The sequence below is a fragment of the Solanum lycopersicum genome, chromosome 2, assembly GCF_036512215.1.
Source record: "Solanum lycopersicum chromosome 2, SLM_r2.1".
Taxonomy (NCBI): domain Eukaryota; kingdom Viridiplantae; phylum Streptophyta; class Magnoliopsida; order Solanales; family Solanaceae; genus Solanum; species Solanum lycopersicum.
Genome location: NC_090801.1, coordinates 67,494,591 through 67,522,108, shown reverse-complemented (window position 1 = coordinate 67,522,108; position 27,518 = coordinate 67,494,591). Strand labels below are relative to the sequence as shown.

The window sequence follows — 27,518 nt, the reverse complement described above, 5'->3', positions numbered from 1 at the left end:
CAATTGATGGGGGATCGATCCTTAATATTCCTTAAGGAATACCACCAGACACCTGTTGCACCAATTAAATCACCCGTGTGAGTTATCCTATTTCGACATTATCATACATCTATTCATTTTTTAAAAAATAAGTCACAGTGCACTCGCTTTAAATATGCGGTATCGGTTAGACTTGATAAAAAAGATGACTGAATTTCAGTCATATTAATAGAAGTTTAGGCAAAATATGTAGTGATAAACAGAGTGGTGACAAGTATAGTACTAAATAATTTAAGAGGAAACAAGTTGGAGTGAAGAAGTTATCTCAATTATCTCACATCAGCATGTGCAAATGAAAACAAATGAAAGTGATAGCATACCCTTCACCATGTGCTTTCACATGCCCTTTTTAGAGGTTCCAGCTTTCAATTTGCCCACCACCAACAATATATGTACAGCAACTTCCATAATATAAATGGACTTCAACAATATTTCTTCAATATCCAACTAACTAATAAAGTGCCTCAAGTACATGCTATTTTCGCGTTTCGTCATAGATTTTGAAGTCAAAATTTGAAAATTTTGAGTTCTTGAAGTTGTAATATTTGAAACATGAAATTGCGTCTGGACATGCATTTTACTTGAAATTCAAATCTTGAAAATCTGATCAAATTTCATGGCCAAAACACTAGCTATATCCCATGATTGTTTTGAGTGACCACTAATCTTCCCACTTTATGTTACTTTTCTTCTCTTTTGTCTTTATACTTGGAGTTTCGGAAAGCAGAAGCCGATTCAAAAATTGAACTTAATATATTACATCGTAAAAGTTCTTTTAACACTGATTCATAATATATCACTAGCTCGGTCCGTGATACACCTAGTTTCAATAATGCACTTGGAGTTTTGCAATTTTCTCTTTTAATAGAGATTCCATTTAAAAGTTCTTTTAACACTAATTCATAATATATCACTAGCTCGGTCCATAATACATTTTTTAATTAATTCCTAGTTTCAATAATGCACTTGGAGTTTTGCAATTTCCTCATTTGATTGGGGCTGAGAGTAGGTCAGTCATGGGATTAATTGGTTGTATTCATTGAACAATCGAGAGAGTTCCAGCTTTATAAGTCTGTGCAAGTACAAACCTTGCAGGATATTAACAAGTATTTGTGTAATTCGAGAATGTGGCGAAATGATCGGAATTTCTCTTTTTTAACGGAGTATGGGGGAAAAAATTACATGCACCTATGTAGCTTGAATACAAATCCTTGTCTTTAACCATGGTTAAGTAGTTTGAATTAATAGATCAGAAGAAGTGTAGCCATAAATCACCATTTGCTTGCAATTATATGCTAGGCTCTTCATGATTCACGTTTAGATACTTCTTTTTTATTGCCTCAATTAATAGCATTACATTAAAATAAAGAAAAAGATGATGTTAAAAAGAATGACCATGAGAATTGCGGATCTAGAGCATTTGATCATTATCTAAAAAATAATAATTCGAGTTTCGACAAACTAGTTTTTGAATTTTTAGGAATATATCAAAACTAAAAAAAAAAAATTCAAGTAAAATACATATCCAAATATAACATCAATTCAAGAATCACAATCCAAACATAACTTCAAGTTTCAAGAATCACAACCGCAAGAACTCTTTTAAGTTTAAAACTTCAAAATCTATGACCAAACGAGAGTTAAGTCAAACAGAAAATGTTTATAAGGAAATGATGATACTTTGAAGACACAGGTTACTCCTCTGTCAGAGTTTTACTGCTTTGAACAGAAATTTCCTGGAGACTACTGTAAGGAAAGGGGTTGTACTTGATTGTTTATCAACTGTCACTGGCACTGAATCATATAGCAAGATTGATCAAGGCAACTCTTAGATAAAAGACATTTGTTATAGCATATATACAGAAGAAATAAACAGATTTTGTTAGTATAGAAGACTCGCCACCAGAAGATCTTGCAACATTACAGTTGTCTCAACCACTATACATCTTTTAATCTCAAACACAGCCTGAAAGCTTGTAAATTTCGCTCTATCATACCCATGTTCTCTCGTAATGGTGGTTATAGCACAAACCAATACTATTTACAATAAAAATACAAAGATTGTATACTTTGCATAAAGGAGAACAACCTACGAAGCCTGGAAATCAATTGTATCCTTGCACCTCAATGCTTCTGCAGTAGAAATTAGACCCCAGAATGATCGTCTATATTTTTTGACAAGCTTTCTTCTGACCATGACTAAATTACGAGGCACCATCACATATCCACCATAATCTGTTAGAAACAGGTTGGTAAATCTCAATTCTCAATGCATACAGGCTTCGACTGGAAGTCTGTCCCAGCTGCACTAGAGAGTGCAGGTTAACGATCGAGAAAAGAGCCAGAGCATCCAGGATGTAAGACACTAATCGTGTTTTATACATACAGCAGAATCTGCATCTCACCGGATTAGTAAGCATAAACTTTTCTCGTCTTACCATTATGGCATTTGAAACACAAGAAGGCCCTGCCCAGCTTAGTACTTCAAAGAGGGGTGAGGTACACGTGAACCTAATCAATTGAAGAAATAGGGAGATTCTATGACATCTCTCAAATCAAAGTCCCCACGTTCAGGCAAAGGGGGGAATGACAGTGTAGGATAGGAAACTTGGAAGCCCTCCAACAACTGCAAAAAGATGGAAAGAAACAAATATGAGCGGAAAATGAAGTAACATTTTCAGATTTTGACACATCAAACGCATTAAAGTAATTTTAGTGAATTAGTTGATCAATGGGACAGGTTTCCTCTTGCAACTACTTCAGAAGGAAAAACAAAGAAGCAAAGAAGTATTTGGATTTTTTTTTAATTGAACTATTTGTCATTCTCGTTCAACTTCATCAGCTCTGTTTGATAACAGGAAGAGCTGCAACCATTTCCCATACAGATTATTTCTTCCAATGGTGAAAGGAAGCTGGGCAATACTCATCTTTTAAAAACGTTTTAATGCTTCCTTACATTCTTGTTTGGAAGGCGGAGTGTAGTTAGTTTCTCAAGTAATAACTAATAAGGAACACTGAAATTGATAATGTGGAATTTCTACTTCTCTGATAATGCTGATACTTACTTTCTCTAGAATTGGCGTTTCATAAAGCTCTACAAACTTTTCTCTCAATATCCTGTTCAACTTATCAACATCGCACGCATGCGTCCAATACGAGTCATGAACACCTGTAGCAGAAAATGTTCAATTGTTTTCTTTCCGCAGAACCCACACAAAGTGGGGGCAAAAAAGAGAACTAAAGGAAACCTGCAAAGTTTAAGCCAGCCCTTCTGCATGCAACTGCAGTCATCATCATATGTGAACCATCAAGGGAGTGAATGAAATTTGGCGGAAAAGCTGTCCTTTGCCTCTTGACCATTACCTGCAAAGGCCATAGAAAGATAAGCAATTTTCTTCTGGAAGTTTACCAAGTTGAATCTCAAAGAGGAAACATTTGAAGAAGAATATGTAAATGAAAGTGATAAATGGACATTCATTTGTATCCCATTAGTTCCCACCTTGTTGATATAGAAGAACGATATATTAGATAACATAAAGCATGAGGGCAAAAACAAGTATATACCTTTTCTGTTTCCCGTTGCAAAGTCAAAATTTGAAGAGAAGTCTTAATCTGCAACAAGATTTGCCAAATAGAGATGTAATGACTCTTGAGTAGTTTATAATAGCATGGGGACCAAAAATAGACAACATAGTAACACTCACAAAATGTCTTCCAATTTTGCGGTAAGGCTGAACAACTGGAAGCCCAAGAGGAGTTGTCCATCTGACTGGTTCATTTTCAGAAGCAATTATCTGTTGAAAAATTAGAGGTCAATGAAGATACTTGAGCAGAACAAACTCTAATGCACTTTTATTCCCTGATCAAATATTTGTGCAAATTATCCAATCTCAATTTTTTTTAATCATTGAATAAACATAGTTCTTGTATAATTTGATAACCCTGCTTCAGATGGAAAATCTTTTTTTTTTCAACTGTCATCAGATGCTAAATCTTTGACCTGTCTTCTGAAGGCTCAAAGTAATTAATCCAAATACAAATATGCTTATGAAGGGCATCCCACCCAAAATAGCTGATAGGACTAGTCTTATCTACGAAATTCAAGGAAGTTCTTTTTTTTGAAGGGCCATCCCACCCAACATACCCAATGAAATCCCACAAATGAGGTCTGGGGATGGTCTACTATACGCAGAACTTACCACTACCTAGTGGAGGTAGAGATAATTGGTGCATTTACATGGTGAAAAATTGAAGTGGATAAATGGTGCTATACCACTACCTCATGGAAGTAGAGATAATTGGACTTTGGAGTACCCACAAGATCCCACTTGTGGAAAACATAGGTTCTACCACTTTTGTGTACCACTTGCACACCAAACTTTTCCTCCACTATCTCAACGGTCCAATCAACCAGGGAAAAACCCTTCGGCCCGTTAAAATCTTTACCATCATGTGTCAATAACAACAGGAACATATAATCACAGATATACATGTCCACATTGATAGTTTTAACATCATTAGAAACAGAAGTAGAAAAACAGGGTTGAGCGAATATACAAAAAAAATTGACTAAGATCAACTAAAAGATGGCCACTGAAGAGTTATTACTCACTAAGAGCTTGTGCAAGAATTAACCAGTCCGGTAGTCGACACCATAGTGTAGCAACATAACTGCTCTTTGACCTAGACAGAGGGTGATCGAACTTGCAACACATTTCAATGGTGATAAAGTAAGCAATTAGGCATACCTTAGCACATTCCCCAAGCCAAGTCATGATGCTGCGTGCCGCTTCAAACATCTCCCCCAATGCAGTTAATGTGACCTAATCAATGCGTCAAAAGATGCTGGTCATTGACCAAGATAAGAACTTAATTACATATGATGGAATGGGCAAATCAATGCGTCAAAAGGTGCTGATTATTGACCAAGATAAGAGCTTCATTAAATGATGTAATGGGAGATTAGTTATTGCCCAAGTTAATTAGCACTCTATAAGCATCACAACATTGGTAATATCTTCTTATAGAACTTCATGTGGTATGATATGCCGATACATTTAGAGGAAGTAAACAAAGCATGTGACAAGTGGGCTATTTATGGGTGCGAAACACACACAAATTGTCAGTCACTTCCAAGCAAAGCAGAAACCAGATACAGCTGCCACCAGAAGCAGCAGTCTTGTTCTTTAGTTTTAAGCAATTTTAGAGCTGATTCTCAACTGATGACAGTTAGGCCTAGAAGCAGCTACCAAAAGAGTACAAATTATAATAAAACCCATTTATCATGTTTCAATATGTTGATATAGAACACCTATCGAAAAATTATCAACATATGGTACTCCATCTTGCCCTTACTTTTGCGGCATAGCAAGCAGCACCAAATAGTTCAGTATCATCAGCAATTGCACCACGCTCCTTTAACCTCCTCTTTATTTGATCACGAGCCCCAATGTAAGTGACCCCATAGACTGATGTCATCACTGTCTGCTTCACCAATTTCCTGTCAACCTGTATGACAAGCCATAAACAAACCTTCGTGATTTAGTTGCCTTATCATCAAGCAACTGCAACACAAAAAACTCATGAATATCAGTAGCAACAATTCTCTTTCCGGTGGCACACCAAAAGTCTATCTGTCAAAATCATTTATCTAAAACTACCAACAAATTCAGAAAAGGGGAGTATGCTGTTGGCTGTGGCCTTAACAAGGTGATCAGCATGATACCTGATTAACTAAAACCCTTGCACGAACAGCATCTGGAAATTCTGCAGGATCTCTTTGTGCATCTCTATTCATAATATCAAGGACTCTGAAAAATAGCCACATCAAAATATTGTTCACTATCTCTTATTCCTCAATACCAACTTCTAAGGGTTTATACTTAATTAGCTAGAAGTGTTAAGATGAAAGATATTCCAACTCAATGTTTCTTTTGACAGTTAAGGGGAAAACTCTGAACCTTTAAGCGTTTGAACCTGTGACCCTAAAGTGAATATAAAATCTTCAAAAAGAAAGAGCTTCTAGTTCTAATTCAGCAGTGATAAAGATCCCACAAAGTATGAATTAATGCCTCGTCCAACGCTTGGATATCAATAAATTTTCCCTTCCACATTATGAAAAAGCTTATCTTCATCTCCTTAAATATTTTCATATGAGCACAACATGGGGTCTCTGAAAATTTTCGTGACATTTCCCAGAGCTCACAGATCGACAATTTGAGAACTCCATAACTAATTTAATGATATTCATCATTCCAGAAAGTTTAGTAAGGGACTCCAGATTTTGTCTTTACACAATTAGATGCAGAGCAGCAGCAAAATTTTGAAGCCAAATCATGTCATTTTGGGAATGTCTGTGGCCCACGGGTTCATTGTTTAATTGAAGTGTGACCTTTCACGTGCTGCACTCTTATCCTCCTTAAAAGATCATAGCAAGCAATAAAGTAAAGCATAAATTACCAAAGATACGATGTTCTTTCTATTCCAATACAGTTTTTTCTCCAAACATTAATAGTAGAAACTAAGGAAAGCTTTGCTATGGCAGGAAAGGTCGACCTGCATAAATTACCAAAGATACGATGTTCTTTCTATTCCAATACAGTTTTTCTCCAAACATTAATAGTAGAAACTAAGGAAAGCTTTGCTATGGCAGGAAAGGTCGACCTGCATCCACTCCTAATGTTCTAGTCTGAAGCAGGCCAGTGGTTTGTCAAATGCTAATGACCAAGTGTTGGTACTATAGTTGCTACTGCAGGAAAATTGTTTGCTTCACATGCAATTAGGGGTCAAGAGAAAGCATAGCAGCACCTCAAGACCTCTTAGTCCATTAACAGGAAAAAGGATTTAAAAAACTCACCTAGCTGCTATGCCAGAGTAAACATCAGCAGGTTTTTCTCCAGCAACCAAATTGACTGCAGCAGCTCCCAACTGAACCGATGAATGTCAATAGAAGAGTTGATTATGTAGATCCATAGAATATTATAGATAACAAAATAAAAAAGTAATAAATAATTTGTTTGGCTCATCTCGCACAAAGAAGGAAAATGAACTCTCTATGCTTGATTGGTAAGATAAGAAAGAATGGAAATAGTGTTAAAACTGATGGAGACACTCTAAACATGCATCTGTTTTACTAATTGTAACTGAACCACATAAGATTCTGAACCCTAAAGAGGGAAATAGCAAGGAAGATGAAAGAAGCAAATGGTGGTGGTCTAGGCTTTAATATAATTCAAGCAAAGTTAAAACATGTCAATTGGGTGGAAAGGGGGAATGCATATCAGATATATTGTAATCAAACACTTATGTTCAACATCGCACTTTTTATTACCTTATCTCTTCCGAGGGCAGCATAATGTTGTAAACCATTGCAGGAACCATCCTGAAAATTACAACAGAAAGATACAAAAGTTTTATGAAATAAATTTTTCACACAAACTCAAAATATTACATAGAAGTTCAATCAAAAAAGATAATGTACTTAGGCAGCAAATGGTCTCATTAGTTGAAAATCATATCAAGTAACATTTCTCGAACAACAGTTAGTTTGAGACATGAATAGCTGTCAGGTGCAACTGAGTTCTAGCCCAACTCCTGTAATCTACATGAAATGAATTGTCAACTTTCACCAACTTATATTAAATGACTCTGCAATAAGACCAAAAAGAAAATTCCTTTTGTTTGAACTTTTTCATTAGTCAGGAAGCAACTTACGAAATCAGCCAGCTTTTTCAAAATATGTAGTTTATAATGGAATTCAAACCCCAAGAAACTGTTTGAAATACATGCCCCATCAATGGCGAGGAAGGTAAATATACAGTCTTTCTTAAACCATTGCAAATCATGTCATATATCAATGATTTCCACATAAGACTTTGTGCTGCCTTCTAATCATACTGACATGGTTTTCATAACACGTAGCAATGGCTTATAAATAAAGGTGCAGCTGTACTCTCAGTTTGAGTCAAACAATGTTTTTCCGTTCTTTTTTGAGAAATGGTAATACATTAGGTCTATCGGAAATGGCCTCTCTGCCCCAGAAAGGTAGGGGTAAGGTGGTCTGTGTACATCCCAACCTCCCATCCCCACTTGTGTGATTACACTGGGTAGGTAATTGTTGTTAGTACATTATCAACATAGTATTAAGGAAGTAATCTGTACAAAGGGTTATCCGAAGCAAAGATAGAGCTTCAAAAGCATTTTTACCATTCTTTGTAGGGTTCCTGGAAATTCAAGCATAGATTCTGCATTATTTTACGATACTTCCTTACACCAGAAAGGGAAACACATTATACAATTTGACTTGCTCTTGTGTATAGTGTTGAATTTTTCCTCAAGGCATCTAAGGTTTCTTTCTCTCCAAAACCTCAACAGACAAATTAAATGTGCAGGCCTCAATAATAGTGAAACTTGCCTGGTGTACAGGAACATGAGAAATAACTGTCTCTGGGGATGAACTTCTGACAGCTTCACTAAGATTAATGCATACGGCCAGGCACTGAAAGGGATCCTCTGCATTCAACCACCAGCACCTTCCTTCGAGCGGTTTGTCAGCAGAATCAAATATATCATCCAAGTGACTTTCAGTAAAAGCTATTCTACCATCAAGAGATAATTTATCCACACCACCAGCAAATAAATTTGCAAGGTGTATCTTTAACCAGCGCAAGCCTGATTTTCCAAGAGGACGACCTGCTGCAAACTCCAGGACACCCCGACAGATATCAGAACCGAGATGGTTTAAATGTGGATGCATGGGGTAAGCGCGACCTCGGAAATCAACATTGTGCGGGTAGAAGAAACCTTCTTCATCTTTCATTCTATGCGCTACCTGTTCAATCATGGAGAAGAAAACCTCAGGAAGAAAATCTAACAGTAACAGACGCAGAAATATATGAGCCGTGATTGCAACTGTGCCCGAATAAGATTCTCTATATATGTTTCCAGATGTAATCGGAAGTTTAGTAGAACATAAAGAGAGAAGCAACTGGAACCTACAGCAAGTTTCAGCTCGATGTCACATCGTTGTGAGTGTCTTTCTCTGTTCTCTTTCTTGACAGATTTTACTTTCCACCTCCACTTCGTGCATACTGCCTCATCTTCCGTATCTGGTTCTTCTGGCAAAGGGACCTGCAAACAACAGAAATATTACAGTGATCGTCCATACCACATAAACCATTTTACACAGCTTATGAAATTCATTTACTTGACAATGACAAAGAAAGTAGCTTTTGTATCTCAAAAAAATAGTTAAAGCATAGAGCAACTAACATCATCACGGTCCACCAAATCAGCCAGACGACCACCACCAGCCCATATTCTATCAACTACAGAAAGTACCCTTTTGTTTATCCTCCATTTGGTACTTCCCAGAGTATCAAGAGCCTAGATACAAGAACAAATGTCTCAAGTTCCATGAGGTGAGCAAAAAAAGGAAACACGTGATATCAAGATTTAAGATTGGATAAATCATTGGCAAATGAACCTCAAAAACTGGTTGCAACTGGTTCCGGGAGGTTCTCTTTACTGCTTCACGTTGTTGTCTTGCTCCATGTGTCCGCATGACATACGAAGGCAGATAGAGGTGTCCACCCTTGTCATAACTGTAGACAGAAAACAAGACGTAGACACATTTTCTTGTAAGGAAAAACAAGATATAGATACATAAATATATACAGTATATATATGTGTGTATGCGTGGTATATGTACAAGGTGAAAGGAACAGGAAATAGAATGGAAAAACAGAGATATGAACAGACTACAAATTACTATACCCTGTCCACTTCACAGGAGGCACCAACATTGGCATGTAAGGTATCACCATGTGTCTGGCCTGCTTGCAAGACAAAATTAAACAAACCACCGAGGATTGTTCTCATAGCTAGTAGCTCAATAAAACAAGGCTAGCTGATCAACAAAAGAAGTTTTAAATAACATATATCTCCCAAAGAGGCAAAAAAATACTTACAGTTCTTTCAAGTCCTTTGAAAACCAGTTCATCACATTGGATAACACCATATCTTCTGCTCGCACTTCTGTGAGGGAATAGTCCCACAATTATCATCAATTGTTTTTTCTCAAAGATAATCATCAATTGGTAGTCACAATTAAATTTGAAAAATTTGACATGAAGAGAATGAAAAGTACTTTGTTTCTTTGGCTAAAGTTCTAGTACTATGTATAAAGGCAGGTCGAATGTCAGGTGGATCAACTGCTAACTGATCAGCAGGAGACTGTATATAAGCTGTCTGTAGGAGGAACTCAATTAAACGGCTTCCAACCTAGTAGAAGAAAAAGTACTGTCAAAGTTCAACAAATCATACATAGAAAATTTTTGAAGTTTCAACATCAACGAGGGTAAGCCCAACCTTTGCTTTAGCATCTTGGCCCCAGGGCTTTGAATCGTCTTGACTTCTCACTATCTGGTTCACTGCACGTAACTTCTGTTTTTTCATTAGACTCGTGACTTTCTTGTGTAATTTCTTTTGTTCTAGAGTGGCATGTTCTCCGTCTTCCATGTTCCTATCTTTCTCGGCTTTATGCTTCTCTGTTTTCTCTAAAAACTTGTGTATTCTAACCTGGTGCATGAGGAAGTGCATGATCAGCTCCAGGTACTATCAAATGGAAGTCTCTGTGCTTTTCAAACATTTCTCCCCACCATTTCTTGAAACTTGACACAGGGTAAACCAAAATGAGGTTTGTCACAAGATAGCCAACATAAAACCGAATAAACTCAGTTCCAACATGCTTGGAAACTATCTTGTCTAACATATAAGATGATGACAGTACAGTTCAATTTATCATTAAATTAGATCTAACACAAATATTTTTTAGTATACTTGTTAGCTAGAGAAACCACATACTGGTAAAGTTAAAGCCGGTCAAGCCATAGCTAGTTAAACTACCTTATATCACTGCAATACTTGAACATCTTGTGCAAATTGCGAGGCTAAAGTATGTCATATTGTGCAGTTAATGAGTCTATGACCAGTCTTTGTTTTCAAAAACTTGCAGTTCATTTTCTGATATTCAGACTTTAGAATCTAGTGCAAAAGCAGGTGAAGTTTCACATTCTATTTTTACCTGGAACTACATTGACAGTGTCAACAAGGCAATTTCTAGACCATAATATTCAAAGCGGTAGCACTGATTTTTTCTTTCTTCCCTATATCATCATAATTAAAAACACTAGTTGCATAGATTTAGGTTAAATGTCGAATGATTCCATTGGGCAAGCATTTGTTGTCAACTACAACTTAGCTGTTTTCATGGACAACTAATTAGAAGTGCAAAACGCTAAAAGTGTCGATGTACTAGGTCAGTAGTGCTTCCTTCACTTCTACACTTCTAGTTCTGTCAGTTCTACATGAGTATTATTGTCCAATGTCCACTTTTGATAGTTCTAAGTATTGTACAGTTGGTCTCTTAATATACTGACACACAATTTTTGTAACATTTATCTGTACAAACTTCACAAAAGTGAAAGTAATATTCTCCAGACACTCTACTGCTCCATCACAACACTTATAGAAGAGGAGCTGAATAACACAGAAGAAAATTTTAAGAGAAAGTTCATAATGCAGCAAATTTGATGCTTAAAAATAGTGTTCTCTAGATCACAAACATAAAATTCCAGGATAACCAACCTCCTGCTCAATTGCATCACCAATAGTAAGCGCAGCTTGTACCACTCTTACATTACCATGTTCACCCCCTGTCATCAACAATCCCATCAACTTATGCATAGTGATAACCGCCATCATATCCGCAGGTAACAGGTGAAAATATTTTGAATACGCTGCTTTAGACTTCCCTTGGATACATAATTCCTGCTCTTGAGCTATCTTGTCGCGCAAAGGCTCAAACCACCCCAAAAACAATGACTTTACATATGGCAAATTGGGTGCTAATTTTTGCTCACACATATCAAACAAAAGCTCCCTGTACTCCTTTGCAGCTTGTTCCCATGCCTGTGTCTCTATCTTGACTTGCCTCCTCATAAGTGCTGGATACTTCCTGCGGTCAATACCACTAGTCAACATCCTTTGCTTCCTCCGCCTAAAAGTAAACTGTTTTTTCTCTTCTTTCTTTAATTCAGTTAACAATTCTTGAACTTCACCAACCACAGACACATCTTCCTCCGCATCAGTGGAAGATACTGCAACAGCCTCAGCTACACTAGCATAGTTCTTTCTACAAATATCGTTGTTACTCACTTGACTTTTCATAGCACACAACAAGGGTCTCCTCAAGAACTCATCCCCAGGAAGAAATTCACCAAGATTCTGAAACCCCATCTCAAGAAATCCACTATTCGAACAAGAAACAGGGATAAAGGATCTTAATGTTCTTTTATCCTTGAAAACAGAATGTAGGCCGAAACCAAGATAACTATAAGCATGATTCTTAGAGGTAAGAAGAATCTTTTGCGGGGTTCTTGTAGAGAACTGTTTGACTATGTTTCGCCACATAATAGGAGAAATATGATATGGGTTTGTTTCTAAATCAGTGAATTGGTCGAATCTGATGGTTAGGGAAATAGGGGTTTTAGTGCAGGACATCAAATTGTTCAAGATTTTTTTGTAAAAGAAACAGAGTTGTACTGAAGAAACAGATATATATTATAGAAGAGAAGCAAGATGAAGGATCAAGAGATATTCATGAAACTGAATTACTGCGAAGTGTAAAGTAAACCAAGAAAAAGGGAAACTGGATATATTTGTATAAACGGAGATGCCTAACAGCAAACCGACCTTATAAACCCTCCTTAAATCTTGGGTCCGTTGTGGCTAATAGAGTCTATGCACTCTACTATATATATATACACTTTTTTGTAACTTCATTCACCTGCTTTTTTACGAGCTAGACCCGACCAAGGGACACGTGTAAGTATTCCAGAATTTTGGTTTCTCTAAATTTTAATTAAAAAAAAAAACATAATTTGGGTTTTTTAATAATGCATTTGGGAGTGAGAGTGGTATAATTCATTTTAAAAGATAATATTTTACTCCATTTATTAAATGCATACAATGTTACTTCGATTCGTAAATAAAATTATTTTAAAATTGTAATTATTTATTCTGTCTTGTGTGAAATTAAATGCATGTAAAAGTATCAGTTGAAGAAGTTATTTCAAAATTATAATCTAATTTCCAGACCTTTGAAATAAATTTTACCTTCAACTAAATCAACAAATAACTACAATTGCATAGTGTCTTTTTTTCACATAGTTTGAAAAACTTCTTTTAAAAAATTGTCAAAACAGCTGAAAAATGAGGACTTCTATTTACGAAGCCAACATAAAATTCAATCACTAGATTAGTTTTTACATTAGTTAGTCACAATTACGGCTGTGCTTTTCTGAAGTTTAACCAAAAAAAAATTACTGACAGATCAAACAAACTACAAAAACTTGATTAAAAAAAATATATAAAATCTCGAATTCACTTTCTACCGAGAAACTTTTCATCCATCTTAATTAGCAAACGATACAAATGGGGTTAAAGGTAGCTGTGATATCTTATTTATTACCCTTGTAAATCTTGAGTAGTTCTTTTCATTGGTTGGTTTATGGTACTCCATACCACAACAACATACACTTTGTAAATATTTTGTGAACTAGTCTAGTCCACCGAAGTGTGTAGAATCATAATAAAGGAGAAAGATCGATATGATAAAGAGTGTCGAAGGAGGGAAGATGACAACTATGATTACTCCAAAACCAAACTCAAACCTGGGTGGTTTCATCAGGATTAGATGCCTCATGAAGCCACAATAGAAGATTCGGTTCCCTTCCGGTAGTACAGGCAACACAACTTCAGGGTATTGAAGCATAACATTTGCAATTTGGTACAGGCACGGGAGAGGAAATGATATAAATTGCCAGTTACAATTTGAATTAAAAAGAACGACCACAAAGATCTATTGTACTTTATAGCACTGTATCTCCTATGTGTTAAAATAATAAATAGATCTCCTGTCAAATGGGCCATAAAACTTTTAAAAGAACATTTTGTAATGGGTCATATAATCACATAACCCAACGAGAGAAACCCCGCCACTTTTTCCTTGTTACTAACCCAATTCATCCAAATTGTAGGATCCCGTGTGATAACTATCATGCTAAGACCATTTTGGTTCGCCGTGGTATCTACAAACAGTGTTTGCATTGGGATGTTTAGTTGAGCTCCGGAGCACGTACATTCTTGGAAAACTGCTATCTGAAAGCAATCGTATAACTGTAAGTGTAAAGAGTTCGACAAAACATTTAGGTTTTTTCTGGTCCGTCAAAGACTTGAAATGAAAATCATTACCGTCTCCAATAAAATAAAATATAGAAGGCAAAATTAAGCATTACATTCTACAATCAACCAAAATATAGTTTTACTTTATATTCGCATCAGCTCATCATAAGGGAGATTAAACAGGTAGACATCGGATCTCCTTGAAACGCTTCCAGCAAAAGCAGTGGATGACTTACAACAAAGTAGATCCTTTCAGCCGTTTCTGCAGCTTATTGTCTAATCTCTAGATATTACTCCTGAGGTTCGAAGCTCTAAAGGTTTTATCTGGATGACTTATTTCAACAAGTATTTTGGAAATTTTTCTGATAAACAAACAGCTTTTGTGCTAACATTATACTGTACAATGTTGGAAAGAAACACATAGCAACTACAAGAACCTCAATTGAACTTAATTTTAGTGATTCTTTAGAGGTTTCAGCAGCAGGCACCAAGCTTCAGACGACACAAACATGACCTACTCGGGTATCAAATATATGGAATTGTTTCCAGAACAAAAAAAATGCAACATACGCTCGTGCATTTCAGTTACATGCAAAAGTTTCCACAGAATTCAGGACATCCATAGATTTCCTTTTGTTGATGATAAATTAATTAAGCAATCAAGAACTCAGACAGAGAGCCACAGATTACAAATAGGAGTATTTACAGTTATTTGAGATGAATAAACCTGCACAAGGACTTCAAACATTGACCAAATGGCTAACCATGTAGTACAAGGAAATAGACATTAAGACTCCAAAATGATGAAGCAAATCAATCATAAGAAAGAAGGAAAATCCCTAGTTTTAAAGGAACATATGGACAAGGTAAGAATTAAAGATGAAACCGATAAAACCAAATAAACAACTAAGTGTCCAACAGCTGAAGGTGGTAAAGACTACCCTTTTAGACTAACCTTCATCAGACATTCAGACATTTGCTCCCACTGGCTTGAAGCAATCAATATTGCACAATACGGCAGATCTCATCATGTTGCCAAAGCTGCCACCAATAACATCTATCAGTCATAACAGTTATCACATTTTATACAAGATAAGGCTATTCTGAATTAACATAGCGGCAAAAGAGACAAAAATAAATAAAGTGAAGAACTCTTAGACAGTAGTAACCTAACCGATCAATGCTTTTTCTAGCTTTCTCTTGTTGTTCTGTATTATCATTTGCCTTATCTGAGAGATCCACACTCTTGCTCGACTTCTCCTTGCGGTCTATGCTAGCTCTGGATTTTTCTCTTTGATCTGTGCTTATTCTAGGCTCTCTCTTCTCTGTGCTTAGCCTAGATTTCTCCCTCTGATCTGTGCTCGACCGGGGTCTACAATCTGTACTGCTTCGAGGTTTATCTATTTGGTTTATGCTAAGAGCAGATACATTTCTAAAACTAGTTGATTTCTCAATAGCTGATATGAACTTCTTCAGATGTATTATGTACTCTGGGAAGAGCTCCAAATCACAATGGTTACCAGTTTTAACCCACAAAGGCTCATATTTCTGCTTAGATAGCTCAAAAAGTTGTTTGCCATGGGAGCAATCAACTACATCATCTGCAGTGCCCTGGAAATCCCAGAAAAAATGCATATCAGATACCAGCTAGCATTTCTGAATCCTAGAGTTACCATTATAATATCACTAGAAAAGAATAGTTTGCTCTCTAAAGAAGGTACATCCAGAAAAAAAATACTATACTGTGCTCTAGAACAATATATCTTCGCCGTATTCGTATTTTTGTTTACAAACAGCGAATTTGTGATTGTAAAATATGACAGGTACGGAATCATCTTAAGACTTAGAAAGGCAAATTACTCTTATTACCCTGTCCTATTTTGCATCGACTTGCATAAATCTCTAGAGGAAAAGGTTTGCTGAGATATTACATTTGAGTCTTCAAAGACATCTTATAACAAAATGGCTGGAAAATGTAAAAAGGGAATAAAGATGTAGATACAATTAAACTAACAAAAAAAGGGAAGATGTAACATTCTATTTGAATGTGGTGGACTTATGCAATTTAAGGAAAAGAGGTCATATTGATGGGATAGACTAAATATAGAAAGGTCAACCAAAATAGGATGGAGGAATGAGTATCGACAACCCAACAAATGGAAAGGCTAGACCTTATGATAGAGAATTCTATTAAGAAAAGAAATAAATTATAAATATTCTAAAACTCAAAACTTATCCTAAAAGAAAAAAAAGAAGTGGTGAATATTTTCAGGGGCAGGGGTGGAGTAGACTCGTAGAGAGTCGTAAGTGGAGGCTAAATTGGAGAAATCCGAAGGCAGAATTGCCAAGAACATCAGATTTTAGTCCAACCTCTATTCTGGTTCCTCCATAAACACAATCAGGCAAAAAGGATTTTATATACCCCAATATGCATAATCCCAATGACCCCATTTCATATCCAAAGATCACAGTTAACCAGTAAATTATTTTATAATTATTGGCAACACTCTGTTTTATCACTATAGCTGTATTAGTAAATGTTGACAATTGAAAAGAGAAATGAATACTCACGTGAATAATGAGGACAGGACATTCAACCAATGGTATTTTGTCAATATTCTGCACCACAAAGAAGCAACCAATTACACAATGAACTCCAGTCCTTCAAATCAACTTCACAAACTGCTCGAAATATAAAGCTAACCTTATATATGTCAAACCAATATGTCCGCTTCACTGCATACATTACACGAAGTCCGGAGAGTATTGGGCTGTGAAGAACCACTGCCCTCAATCTTGACAACCGCGACGCCAGATCCAGTGTGGGTCCACTACCAACCGACTGTCCATATAGTATGACATCTTCCTCTTTCACCCCATATGTCTCTTCAAGACATCTATATGCAGCTTCTATGTCGGCGTAAGTATTCTGCTCACTAGGCTATAGGAAATTAAGAATATAAGAGTTTAACACTTCAAACTCAACAAACCTCAACCCTAACTGATCTTCAAAAGAAATCTTTAGTACCTTGCCGGTGGACCGCCCATACCCTGAATAGTCATATCTGCCAGAAGAAAGGAACGGGGTTCAAAATCAAAAAAAAATTCACTAGCTGTTCAAAAGGACGAGAGTAAGCGACTTTTTCTCAAATCAGGGTACTCTTTTCCTCCAAGTTCATTCAGACAATATTTATGCAACCGGATAAAAAGGGGATGAAAGGACGCAAACACAAGATCGCAATTACATAGATCTCACTCTTTGGAGGTCATAACAGTTCCAAAAAGAGCTGAAAGGATTTCCAAGAATATACATGAGCAAGGTATAAGTGTTACTTCTACAGTCCGCGTAGTCCAGATGCAAGAAATGCTTATTTCTTACCATAAAGAATCAAGCTTTACTTCTCATTTCACCAGATCTTACTGGAAAATTAATCCTAGCTTTCATCAGTGTATCATTTCAACTTCAGCTGTGCCGCAGGAAACAATTTCTCAACTAGTCTTCTCTTCATATGAAAGAAGATATAGAAAAGCATCAAGAATAATGCTCCTTTGTCCCAAACCATTTGATACCATTTTATTCACATACAACTCTTACAACTTTCAGGAAATAAAATAACTTCCAAATGTAAAACTTTGGTGGGAGTTTTTCTCACAAGGACAAACTTTTTCATCGTGCCATGTGTTAATCTGAGAGTCTAATCACATAAGATGGAACAGAGAGTATTTCAACTTCAATTATGCTGTGAGAACAGAAACTCTCAATGGGTCTATCACCTTACTACGTTTCCGATGCAAGCATTATTTTATCACTGAATCTGAAGATGCATCAACGGTATATGTTAGGTTTAAGGAAGCTTAATTGTAACAGAAATTGGCAGGAATGATTTCAATGCTAGAAATGCCCCTCGTCTTAACTGGATCACGAATAATAGAATCTATTCCTAGAATCTATTCCTACTTGGAGGTTGAGCTAGATCACCTTTGGTCGAGAAGTCAACTAACTTAGTGCATTCCACACCCCACCCCGTAGAGGGAAATTTACCAGTGAATGTGGTGAGGGTCACTGCTCTCCCTTTCACTCGAAACAAGAGTTCCGTGCCAAGCAAAAACAAAAAAAAAGTGCCAGACATATAAAAAGATCTTCTAAAATAACCCTCCTTGATGTATACACTGGATTCTACTATTGAAACAAAAAAGCCACTGTACCATTCTCATCCGACAGCAAGACATACTTTTCACCCAAAAAAAGGAAAAAGCAAAAAAACTTAAATAATTAAAGTTAAATAAAAAGTACTAGTACAAGAAGCACGAGAAAATATACCCCATCAAATTGACCCGGAGAAGGTGACTTAGTTCGACAAACAACTCGTACATCTGACCTAGATCAGCCGCGTTGCCATGCGAGTAAAGCACCGTCAGCGTCGCCGCCGGATTCCTAATATACACCGCGACAATCTCCGTTCCCTTCTTCGTCGGTAGCTTCAATACGTCAACGTTTTCCTTCGCCGCCACTTCAGTCAACTTCAATTTCCCCGTCGATTCTTCCACCACCACTCCATACGACGGCGGATTCGGCGGAAAAAACGCAAACTTTGCTGCCATGGACGATGTCACCGCTCCCATGGCTTCCGAACCAAAATCTAGAAATGAATTATTTACACACAGAGTACAAGTAACAGTAGACTATATCTCTCTATGTATAAGTGTAGGATCCCAAAATCTAGCTAGGGTTCCGAATCGAATCCGTTGATGGCGAAAAATGGCAATCAATATATTAATTATACGTATATTTCTACGGCTAAATGTAGAGATTTGGTTTGAAGAGAGAAAAAGGAAAAGGAAGAGGGATTTCCGGCGTTAAAAAGGAAGAGAGCACGTGTATAATAAACGCTGCTTACAAAATTAGGTGGTGTACGCTGCCGTTGTACGGGATGAACAATGTACTACTCATCTCTTTGATTGACACGTGTCGCCTTAGGTTTTACCGATGGTGCAGAGATGTCTGTTTTACTACTATCACAATAATTATTATTATATGCTATTTAATGCAAGATTACTACTCCATTTCAAATTATCTATACTATTACTACCTATATCAAAAATATAAATATTTATACTTTTACGTGATATATTTAAAATTACAAAAAATGAAATGATATCCGGGCTAGGGCAATTAATTCAAATACGTAAAAAAAAAAAATTAGTAAGAAAATATTAGTTGGTAATAATTGACCTGTGAAAACATGGGAATTTGGAGGATTCGAAAGAACAGTTTGAATTAGACCGTCTAAAGGCTATTGTGTCTATCCAAAAGTTTTATAATCATGTGATGTATACTTTTTTAATTTATTTATAACGAAAATGAAATGAATAATCGATGTATCGATAGATAACAACATAGCAATTATTAGGTTGAATAATCGATGTATCGATAGATAACAACATAGCAATTATTAGGGTTTTTTTTCATTTGTATATAATTATAATCATATGATATTTGCTATTTTTTAACCAGGCTAATTTTAATTGTCCATATAAAGTTAATTAAAGAAAAAGGCATTGATCATCAATAATTTATTTATAGTCCTTTTAATAATTAATGTTTTTCTATATTTATTTGTTTTTATTTAATAATCACCAAGATTTTGTTTTGTTATTAAACATACATGGATCTTTTAAGACTAAATAAATGTATTGAGAAATAAATAGATGAAAAGGTTGGGCTCAATAATGTTTATGTAGTATATCTACATTCTACAATAATGCATGCAATTAAATACAGTTTGTTTTTATTTTAAGTGACATAATTACATTTTCTGGTAAAGTAATTTAAAGTGAGTAAAGATAAACAGGGCAATAAGAACGAGTAAACGACCCTAATGGTATAAAAATAAATAATAGTAATTTTTGACAATTTGTGGATGTTTTCTTATTGACAAAAGCATTTTTAATATTTGAAACAAAATACTGTTTACCAACTTTGCAGTTAATACTCCTTTTCTTTTGTATAATTATATTAAATTTGATACTTACTAGTTGGTTAAATTAATTTGTTTGCATAAAGCTTATAATTTGCTCATCAGCGGAAAAATAATAATAAAATAATTAATTTATTCAAAAGTTGTAGTTTTATATAAAAAAATAAATTTTAAACCTTTCAAGTTTTTTATTATGAATTAATTTCGGCCTAATATCGATATCTATATGGATGTCAAGCAACTAGTTATTGAGTCGAAAAGAAGCAATAAAAATTAGGGTCTTCAAAAAGGTGAGTTCGAAATCTAAATAAACCACAAAAATATAAAAGTTATCAAAATAAGCTATTATTTTAGTATGTAACCAAAATAAGCTTAGTGGAAGAAAAAGTTTCACTTTATCTAATTTTCTAAGCGTTTTTCGTTAGTGTCATAACGTGTATTTTAATATATAACAGAACTTTTTCTTACACTTCATAAGAAAAATATTTTTCACGTTTTGAAGAAGTTTTTTCAGTATTCTCATACAATTATATGATTTGACATATCATAAAAACAAAAAAAGAGTTACATTATGTATTTTTTTTTTAATCTGAAAAATCTTTCAACCTCTATTTAAGGACGTTTAAACATAGTTGATAGCACCTACAACATAAAGTCTTCTATTTTTCTTCAAATCAATCTCAAAAAAAATATATCTTCTACGCCTAAAGTTAAAGTTTCAATTTATTAGGATGGTGAAATCTATATGGCGGAAATACCGTTTATTATAATTGTCCTCCCAAACATAATATTAAATATCCAATTAACTTTTTACAAGGCATACCGTTTAAAGTTTCAATTTTTTACAAAGTGGAAGAAAATTCCACTTTATAAAATGTAAACAAAAGTTCTACTTTATAAAGTGGTATAAAAAATTACATTTTATAAAGTGGAAGAAAAAGTTACACTTTATAAAGTGTAAGAAAAACTTTATTTTATATTAAAAATACACGTTATGACACTAACGAAAAACGTTTAGAAAATTGAATAAAATGAAACTTTTTCTTCCACTAAACTTATTTTAGTTACATACTAAAATAGTAACTTATTTTAGTTACTTTTATATTTTTTAAATTTATTTAGATTCCGGACTCCACAAAGGTTGATTTGTGACTCAGGTCTAATTGACAACTAATTAAAAGGATAATAAAAAATAACGATTTATGTAAATTATTTGAGAAAAATATCTAGCCCTTTTATCCCCTTTCTTTAAGTCTAAACTTCTCCTTTTCTTTCTAGTTATCTTCTTCAACCATCTTTATTTTACGAGTTTATTATTATTTTGCAATTTCTTTATTAATTTTATTTTTCATCGTAACTTTGAGTATAACAATCATAATATTTGAATGTTTAAATTATAAAATTAGAGTCGTTACGTATTAAAAAAAAAATAGACCCTCAACTTTTTTAAAAAAAATTGCACCGAAATACTAATAATAAATTAATAATGTAGTAGTAGTACCCAAGTTAGATTTGTTGACCTGTGAATGGACAGCTAGCGTTGTTGTGGTGTGGTCTCCACCAATAATTAGGACAAATTGTCTAATTCTCATTATTTTAAATACGCAACAAATTAATTTAATCTAGTTATTTATTAACGACAAAATAACGGACTCTACTAATTTTATCCTGTCTTTCTATTCTATATTTTTTTTAAAAAAAAAAAAGAAGTAGTATTTTTTTCATGATAATTCTGAATTGTTCAATCATTGCAGCAATTAAAATATTTTAAAACATTGTAATTACTATTAAATTGGATTTTGTTTTTACTTAAATTTTTCAATCACAAGTTTTGTTTTGTCAAAAGAGGCAAGAAGATAACCATTTGGATTCTTTGCATGTGAAGCGTGAACGTATTTTTGTCCTATTTTGATTTTTTAAATTATTTTTTAAAAGAAAACAAATTCATTATCTTCTTTTAAAAAAAACTAAAACTCAAGGTTTAGTTTTTGGGAAATTCCCAAGGCAGATTGCATGTTATCTATTTTTGGACTTTTGGTTATCAATGTTATGATTTCGTTATTTCAAAGGGAAGAAAGATAAAATTTTCTTGAGGTTTCACCTTCCATAAATGGATTATTTTTATTTGAATAAATAAAATAAAAAATTAAATGGATTATTTAGTGTATCGGATATTTGTGAATTATGATTTTTTTCCATAATTAATTAGCTTTCACAATCTTACTATTTACATAATGATATTGTTCTACAAACACCTAATTGACTTGAAAGTTTTATACCATATGTAACTCATGACACGGTGAAGCCATTTGAGATTCAAACTTCAAGATATTTTGTCAAGCCCCACCATTTGAATTTTGTAGGAAATACGCGCAAAAAGTCCTCATTTAGGACATCTAGTTGATTTGGTTTAAATTTAAGTTTTGATATTCAACAAAAATTAATGATGATGGACAAAGTTATATGTAATTTTACTGGTCAGAAACGACATATATTGCATAGATTACCAAAGTCATTTTCATCATATATGTATGTATATGTGTATATATATATATATATATATATATTAGATAACTTTAGGTTCGTCTATGTGGCGCCATCACAAATTAGAATTACCTTTTAATTTATTTATTTTCAAAACTAATATTTCTCATTTGATGGAAAGTTGTGATTTTTATGAAAAATTGCGACTTTACTAAAGATTTGTGGCTTTTATGAAATGTTATAACATTCCTGAAAGATGCAACTTTTCTAAATAGTTGTAACATTTATAATAAGACACAATAAACATTTGTTCCCTCTATCCTTTGTTGTTTATAAATAAATAAATTTTCTATCATTTTAATACAACAAAAAATTTGTCTCCATCACAATTAATTGTTTGTGTACTTAAATCCTGTTAAGCGGCTTATGTTACAGATCATGATATGTGCTTTTACAGTCATTAATTTATGCTTATGTTATCAAAGATAAATGATAATATGTAATAATTTTAATTTTTCTTTATATTATTAAAATTTGTTATTGTGTAACCTTGTATGTAAGACAATATAGTGTTTTAATTTTAATGATAGATAGATTTTAAGTATTATTTCTAAATTTTGTGAAGTTAAATTTCCACACGAAGCACGGGTAATTTTACTAATATCGTATAAAAAAGAACCTTAGGTCCGCCTACGTGTCTCACCACCACAAATTAAAATATCCTTTTAATTTATTTATTTTCAAACTAAACCTTCCTCTTTCATTAAAATTTGTGACTTTTATAAAAAGTTGTGACTTAAATGAAAATGTGTGACTTTTATGAAAAATTGTGACTTTATGAAAAGTTGTGACTATAATTAAGAAATACGACTTTTATATAAAGTTGTAACATTTCCGAATGATTGCATGTTTTTTAAATAGTTGTAACCTTTCCGATAAGGCATAATAGATATTTGTTCACATTACTCTTTGTTGTCTGTAAATACAGAGATTTTCGTTCATTTTAAAATAACAAAAATTCTGAACTTTTTCTTTTTCTTCTTCTTCACAATTAAATATTTATATATTTTGCTCCTGTTGAGTGTTCCAGTGACACCATTACTTATGTTACAAGTCATGGTATGTAATTTTTCTTACAATCCTTAACAAAAATTAAGAACTTCTTTTACTTCTTCACAATTAAATATTTGTGTACCTTGGTTATGTTGAATGACTCACTGACACTATTACTTATGTTACAAATTTTGGTATGTGTTTTTAAAGTCATTAATTTATATTTATGTTATTAAGGATCAAAATGATAAGATATAATAATTTTTTATTTTCCTTTATATTTTTGATGTTTGTTACTACATAATCTTGAATGTAATATAATACAATGTAAAAATTCTGTGATATTACATTCCTGCGCAAAATATAAGTAATTTTACTATTTTTATAAAATAAATTTAAATCACATTTATGTATATATACGAAATTCGTGTATAATGGAGAGAAAAAAACTTCTTTAAACATTTTTATCTTCTTAAAAAAATAATATAGAGAATATATAAAATTCCCAAAATTTCATTATTCAAAATAATTTTTTTTTTCTTTCCTATTGTATTTATTATTCCGGTTGTTCAAAGAAATTGTTGCAAACAATTAGATAAGCAATATACTGGTCAAAATTAGCAAAAACTCTTTTTCAAAAATCATGTAATTTTCATAATTTTTTTTTATATATTTCTGAAAATTATTACTACTACCTACTCTGTAGTTCAGTAGTGGAAAAAAAAAAACATGGTAACGCAATTCACGAAAGAGGCAAGAACGGAGAGATGATAACATACAGGATTTGGTTTTGACGGATAGCGATATGCGCTGTAATTTATACATTGAGGTAACCTTTTTCTACAACTTTTTATCATTTTTAGCCTCTAATCAGTAGTCCCTCCAACAAGATTCGATTTTGTTCGAATCGGATCTGTGAAACCCAGTTGGAAAAAGATTCGATCCATACCTCAGATGATCCTTTTTGTTGTTGGTGTTTTCATCAATCAAAATTGAGCATTTCTAAGTTCTATGAAGAACTGTTTACATTGTAAATTTAACCTAATTGGAGTTTTGCCTTGATTGAAGTTAGTTTGGGTTTGGTCTGGTGTGTGCAGCTCAATTAGAATTGGGGTTTTGGGGGATTAATTGTACCCACATTCAGAGGTTCTAGCTAAGTGGGGATTTCTGGGATTTGATTCAATGGTTGAAATAGCGGAATCTTCGGAATCTGGGTCTGGGTTGTTGAACTCGACACAGGTAAAAAGTGGGTCTTTGCCAGAAGAGGACAGTATTCACAGGCAAGTTAGCAGCTTTGGAAGTAGTGGCTCCAGGAATACAAGCCCATTAGGGCGTATAGGATCAAGAAATACAAGCCCTTCAAGGCAGAAAGTGGTTAAGACGAAACCAAGGGGATTGGATGAAGAGACTGTAACCACATTTGTTAAAGCGGTTCAACCAGATGTTCAAATGGAAGATAATATCTGGGCCATGCTCCCAGAAGATTTGCTGAATGAAATCTTAGCTAGAGTTCCACCGTTCATGATATTTCGGCTCCGATCTGTTTGTAAAAGGTGGAATTCAATTTTGCAAGATCATAGCTTTTTGAAGTTTCATTCCCAAGTGCCCTCCCATGGACCCTGCCTTCTTACATTTTGGAAGAATTCACAGACCCCTCAGTGTTCGGTATTTAGCTTGCCACTAAAACAGTGGTTTAGAATACCATTCACTTTCTTACCACAGTGGGCATTTTGGCTAGTTGGGTCTTCAGGAGGTCTTGTTTGTTTCTCAGGATTAGATGTGTTGACATTCAAAACTTTAGTTTGTAATCCCTTGACACAGACTTGGAGGACGTTGCCTAGCATGCATTATAATCAGCAGAGGCAGTTGCTTATGGTTGTTGATAGAAAGGATAGGTCATTTAAAGTTATTGCCACCAGCGATATTTATGGTGACAGGTCTTTGCCAACGGAGGTATATGATTCAAAGATCGACAAATGGTCGCTTCACCAGACAATGCCTGCTGTAAACCTTTGTTCCTCCAAGATGGCATTTTGTGATTCAAGACTGTATTTGGAAACTCTCTCCCCACTTGGTTTGATGATGTATCGGCTGGATACAGGGCAGTGGGAACACATCCCTGCTAAGTTTCCACGCTCATTGTTGGATGGGTACCTAGTTGCTGGAACTCACAAACGCCTATTTTTGGTTGGAAGGATAGGGCTCTATAGTACTCTTCAAAGTATGAGGATATGGGAACTAGATCACTCAAAAGTCGTCTGGGTTGAAATAAGCAGGATGCCTCCAAGATATTTTCGTGCACTTTTAAGACTATCTGCTGAAAGATTTGAATGCTTTGGACAGGATAACCTAATATGCTTCACGTCTTGGAACCAAGGAAAAGGCCTTCTTTATGATGTCGATAAGAAGGTGTGGTCTTGGATTGCCGGGTGTGCTCTTCAATCATATAATAGCCAAGTCTGCTTCTATGAGCCAAGATTTGATGCTTCAATATACTAAAATAGTGCTTAGCTTAAATTTCCAACATACTTTTTACCAGGGTCATTAGCTATCTTGATGATTCAGCAGTCTTGTTTCCTTCAAGTCCTGTACTGCCTGCCGTTCATCATTGAACTTTCCTCAGGCTAGATTCTCAAGCTTAAATTTTATCCATCTTAATCTATCTGGTAAAAGTTTGAATTCATGTGGAAATTCCCCTAATTAGCTGAAGTGAGCAATTGGGTAAGGTTTTGATTCTGCACATTAATGGCCTGAGGTGTTATTCGAGGGGGAAGAAGTTGAAAACATTTCCTTGCTTGGACGAGGTTTCATGAAGACCTGAGTGTCAGGTATCTTCTCAAGCTGACTGTGGGGATGGACGATTCGGGAGTATGGTTGTAAGATAAAATTTTGTTTTCAGCTTATGTACATTGATCTTCTCTTTGTAAGTAATCAGCACATTCTTGTTGCTTTTCTTAACTGAAGTAACAAAAAATCACTGTGATCTTACATTTCAGCTCTTCTTTATCTCACAACTACCAACAGCTTCTTTAATTTACATGTTGATGGTGATCAAACTGCAGGATAGTTGGACATTCATGCTAGTTATTCAAATCCCTTGTCTTTTTCTGCAGGAATGATGTTTATAATGATTTACTGCTGTCTTAATTATGTTACGTATTTCTTATATTTTGAAATTGTGCCTTTCTTAGTGTGTTATTATCAGTATCAGACTAGGTTTAAATGGTAACTCTCTTATGCTTGTCTTTGTTACTCATGCTTCATTATCCGCCATGTTCGTCCTTAGCTTCATCTTGCACTTACTAAGATGCTTACTACAGGGTATATAAGAAAAAATGTTATCTTTATTGCTATACTCTTTCAGTGTTTGATGCTTCCTTATCCCCATGTTCATCCATAGCTTCATGCACTGGTTGAGATACTTACTATAGGGTATATATGATATATTTTAGGGTATATATGATATATTTCTTTTCCACTTAGACATAATGGGTAATCCAAGGGAGTTGATAAATTGTATTCTTGTATTTTGATGTATGCTTCCTATTCATGGTTGAACATTCTTGGACGAAGCATGTGTAACATCTACTGGCTAGGAGTAGCATCTCTTCATAGCTTCTAGTTTGTATAAACCCACTTTTTCTCCCTCCCCTGTCTTTCCATCAATGCATTTGTAGTACCTTGGGAACTAGGTCAAGTATAAATTAAGAGAGCAAATCA

The 27,518-nt window shown here is 34.5% G+C and overlaps 3 protein-coding genes across 7 annotated transcripts; 1 reads left to right on the top strand and 2 right to left on the bottom strand.

Annotated features, from left to right (window-relative positions):
• Positions 1-1,867: 1,867 nt before the first annotated feature.
• On the bottom strand, positions 1,868-12,856 carry LOC101248533 (DNA-directed RNA polymerase 2B, chloroplastic/mitochondrial). 2 transcript variants are annotated; one of them, XM_004232079.5, is made up of 19 exons: positions 11,686-12,856; positions 10,408-10,617; positions 10,187-10,320; positions 10,008-10,074; positions 9,814-9,872; positions 9,524-9,641; positions 9,310-9,423; positions 9,037-9,168; positions 8,453-8,869; positions 7,370-7,420; positions 6,896-6,966; positions 5,765-5,849; positions 5,395-5,547; positions 4,788-4,862; positions 3,744-3,833; positions 3,604-3,651; positions 3,288-3,402; positions 3,105-3,208; positions 1,868-2,665 (listed from the first exon to the last, which is right to left on the bottom strand). In XM_004232079.5, the coding sequence occupies exons 1-19, from the start codon at positions 12,598-12,600 to the stop codon at positions 2,555-2,557; spliced, it is 3,069 nt and encodes a 1,022-aa protein (XP_004232127.1). In that variant the 5' UTR covers positions 12,601-12,856; the 3' UTR covers positions 1,868-2,554. The 2 variants fall into 2 exon arrangements, with proteins under 2 accessions (XP_004232127.1, XP_069150024.1); XM_069293923.1 differs by having other exon boundaries at positions 10,008-10,071; positions 11,686-12,830.
• Positions 12,857-13,909: 1,053 nt separating this feature from the next.
• LOC101248828 (uncharacterized) lies at positions 13,910-19,477 on the bottom strand. 4 transcript variants are annotated; one of them, XR_003245665.2, is made up of 7 exons: positions 18,605-19,477; positions 17,312-17,348; positions 16,988-17,224; positions 16,855-16,902; positions 15,453-15,894; positions 15,239-15,324; positions 13,910-14,259 (listed from the first exon to the last, which is right to left on the bottom strand). XR_003245665.2 is itself a non-coding variant. In XM_026029596.2 (7 exons), the coding sequence occupies exons 1-6, from the start codon at positions 18,904-18,906 to the stop codon at positions 15,252-15,254; spliced, it is 1,134 nt and encodes a 377-aa protein (XP_025885381.1). In that variant the 5' UTR covers positions 18,907-19,477; the 3' UTR covers positions 13,910-14,277; positions 15,239-15,251. The 4 variants fall into 4 exon arrangements, 2 of the variants coding, with proteins under 2 accessions (XP_025885381.1, XP_004232128.1); XM_026029596.2 differs by having other exon boundaries at positions 13,910-14,277; positions 15,458-15,894; XM_004232080.5 differs by having other exon boundaries at positions 15,458-15,894.
• Positions 19,478-24,500: 5,023 nt separating this feature from the next.
• Positions 24,501-26,793, top strand: LOC101249133 (F-box family protein). The gene is given in 1 exon segment (NM_001348175.1): positions 24,501-26,793. A coding segment is annotated over 1 exon segment (1,317 nt). The 5' UTR covers positions 24,501-24,980; the 3' UTR covers positions 26,298-26,793.
• The last annotated feature ends 725 nt before the right edge of the window (positions 26,794-27,518 follow it).

Excerpts from the sequence above, each read along its gene's own strand:
- LOC101248533 (XM_004232079.5), bottom strand. The coding sequence starts at position 12,600 with ATGTCCTGCACTAAAACCCCTATTTCCCTAACCATCAGATTCGACCAA. Across the intron at positions 9,873-10,007 it reads TCAAAGGACTTGAAAGAACT|GCCAGACACATGGTGATACC; the intron begins GTAAGTATTTTT and ends TCTTGCAAGCAG. Across the intron at positions 3,403-3,603 it reads TGCAACGGGAAACAGAAAAG|GTAATGGTCAAGAGGCAAAG; the intron begins GTATATACTTGT and ends TGGCCTTTGCAG.
- LOC101248828 (XM_026029596.2), bottom strand. The coding sequence starts at position 18,906 with ATGGGAGCGGTGACATCGTCCATGGCAGCAAAGTTTGCGTTTTTTCCG. Across the intron at positions 17,349-18,604 it reads CTCCGGGTCAATTTGATGGG|ATATGACTATTCAGGGTATG; the intron begins GTATATTTTCTC and ends TTCTTCTGGCAG. Across the intron at positions 17,225-17,311 it reads ATGGGCGGTCCACCGGCAAG|CCTAGTGAGCAGAATACTTA; the intron begins GTACTAAAGATT and ends AATTTCCTATAG.